General features: G+C 61.1%; 1 protein-coding gene across 1 annotated transcript in view; it reads left to right on the top strand.

Annotated features, from left to right (window-relative positions):
* Positions 1 to 232: 232 nt before the first annotated feature.
* ETH_00036285 (uncharacterized protein) overlaps positions 233 to 416 on the top strand; it is a gene marked incomplete at both ends in the record, with an annotated part of 822 nt that continues 638 nt past the window's right edge. The window contains one exon of the mRNA XM_013374783.1: positions 233 to 415. Within this exon, the coding sequence (XP_013230237.1) occupies positions 233 to 415 (183 nt within the window). The remainder of the gene's footprint in view (position 416) is intronic.

The raw sequence follows: 416 nt of genomic DNA on the forward strand, positions 1-416 counted from the left end.
GCGCTAGCCTGAGCAACGGGCAAGCAAGCAGTCGAGCAACTGTAGCAGCAAGTAGCAGCAGCAGCAGCGAAGGCAGCAGCAGAAAAGGCAGTAGTCGCAAAGGCAGCAGCAGCAACAGCAGCAGGATCGGCAACGGCGTCGCGATGCTCTCGGGGCAAAACAACAGCACAGCGAACAGCACCACCGACAATAGCAGCAGTCTCCCCTGAACAGCAGCAGCAGCAGCAGCACAATGTACACCAGCGAAGTCAACTTGGCCTGCGCGTTGCTGCAGGATGCCTTCGGCCCTTACGTGTCGTCGGTGGGTCGGCAGCTGCTGCTGTGTCGCAGTCTGACCTTCTTAGAGTTGCGCGACTTGCTGCCCAGCAGCAGCGGCAGCAGCGGCAGCAGCAGCAGCTCAGCAGCAGCAGCAGCAG

This window comes from Eimeria tenella, genomic scaffold, assembly GCF_000499545.2.
Source record: "Eimeria tenella Houghton genomic scaffold, Eth_scaff2299, whole genome shotgun sequence".
Lineage (NCBI taxonomy): Eukaryota > Apicomplexa > Conoidasida > Eucoccidiorida > Eimeriidae > Eimeria > Eimeria tenella.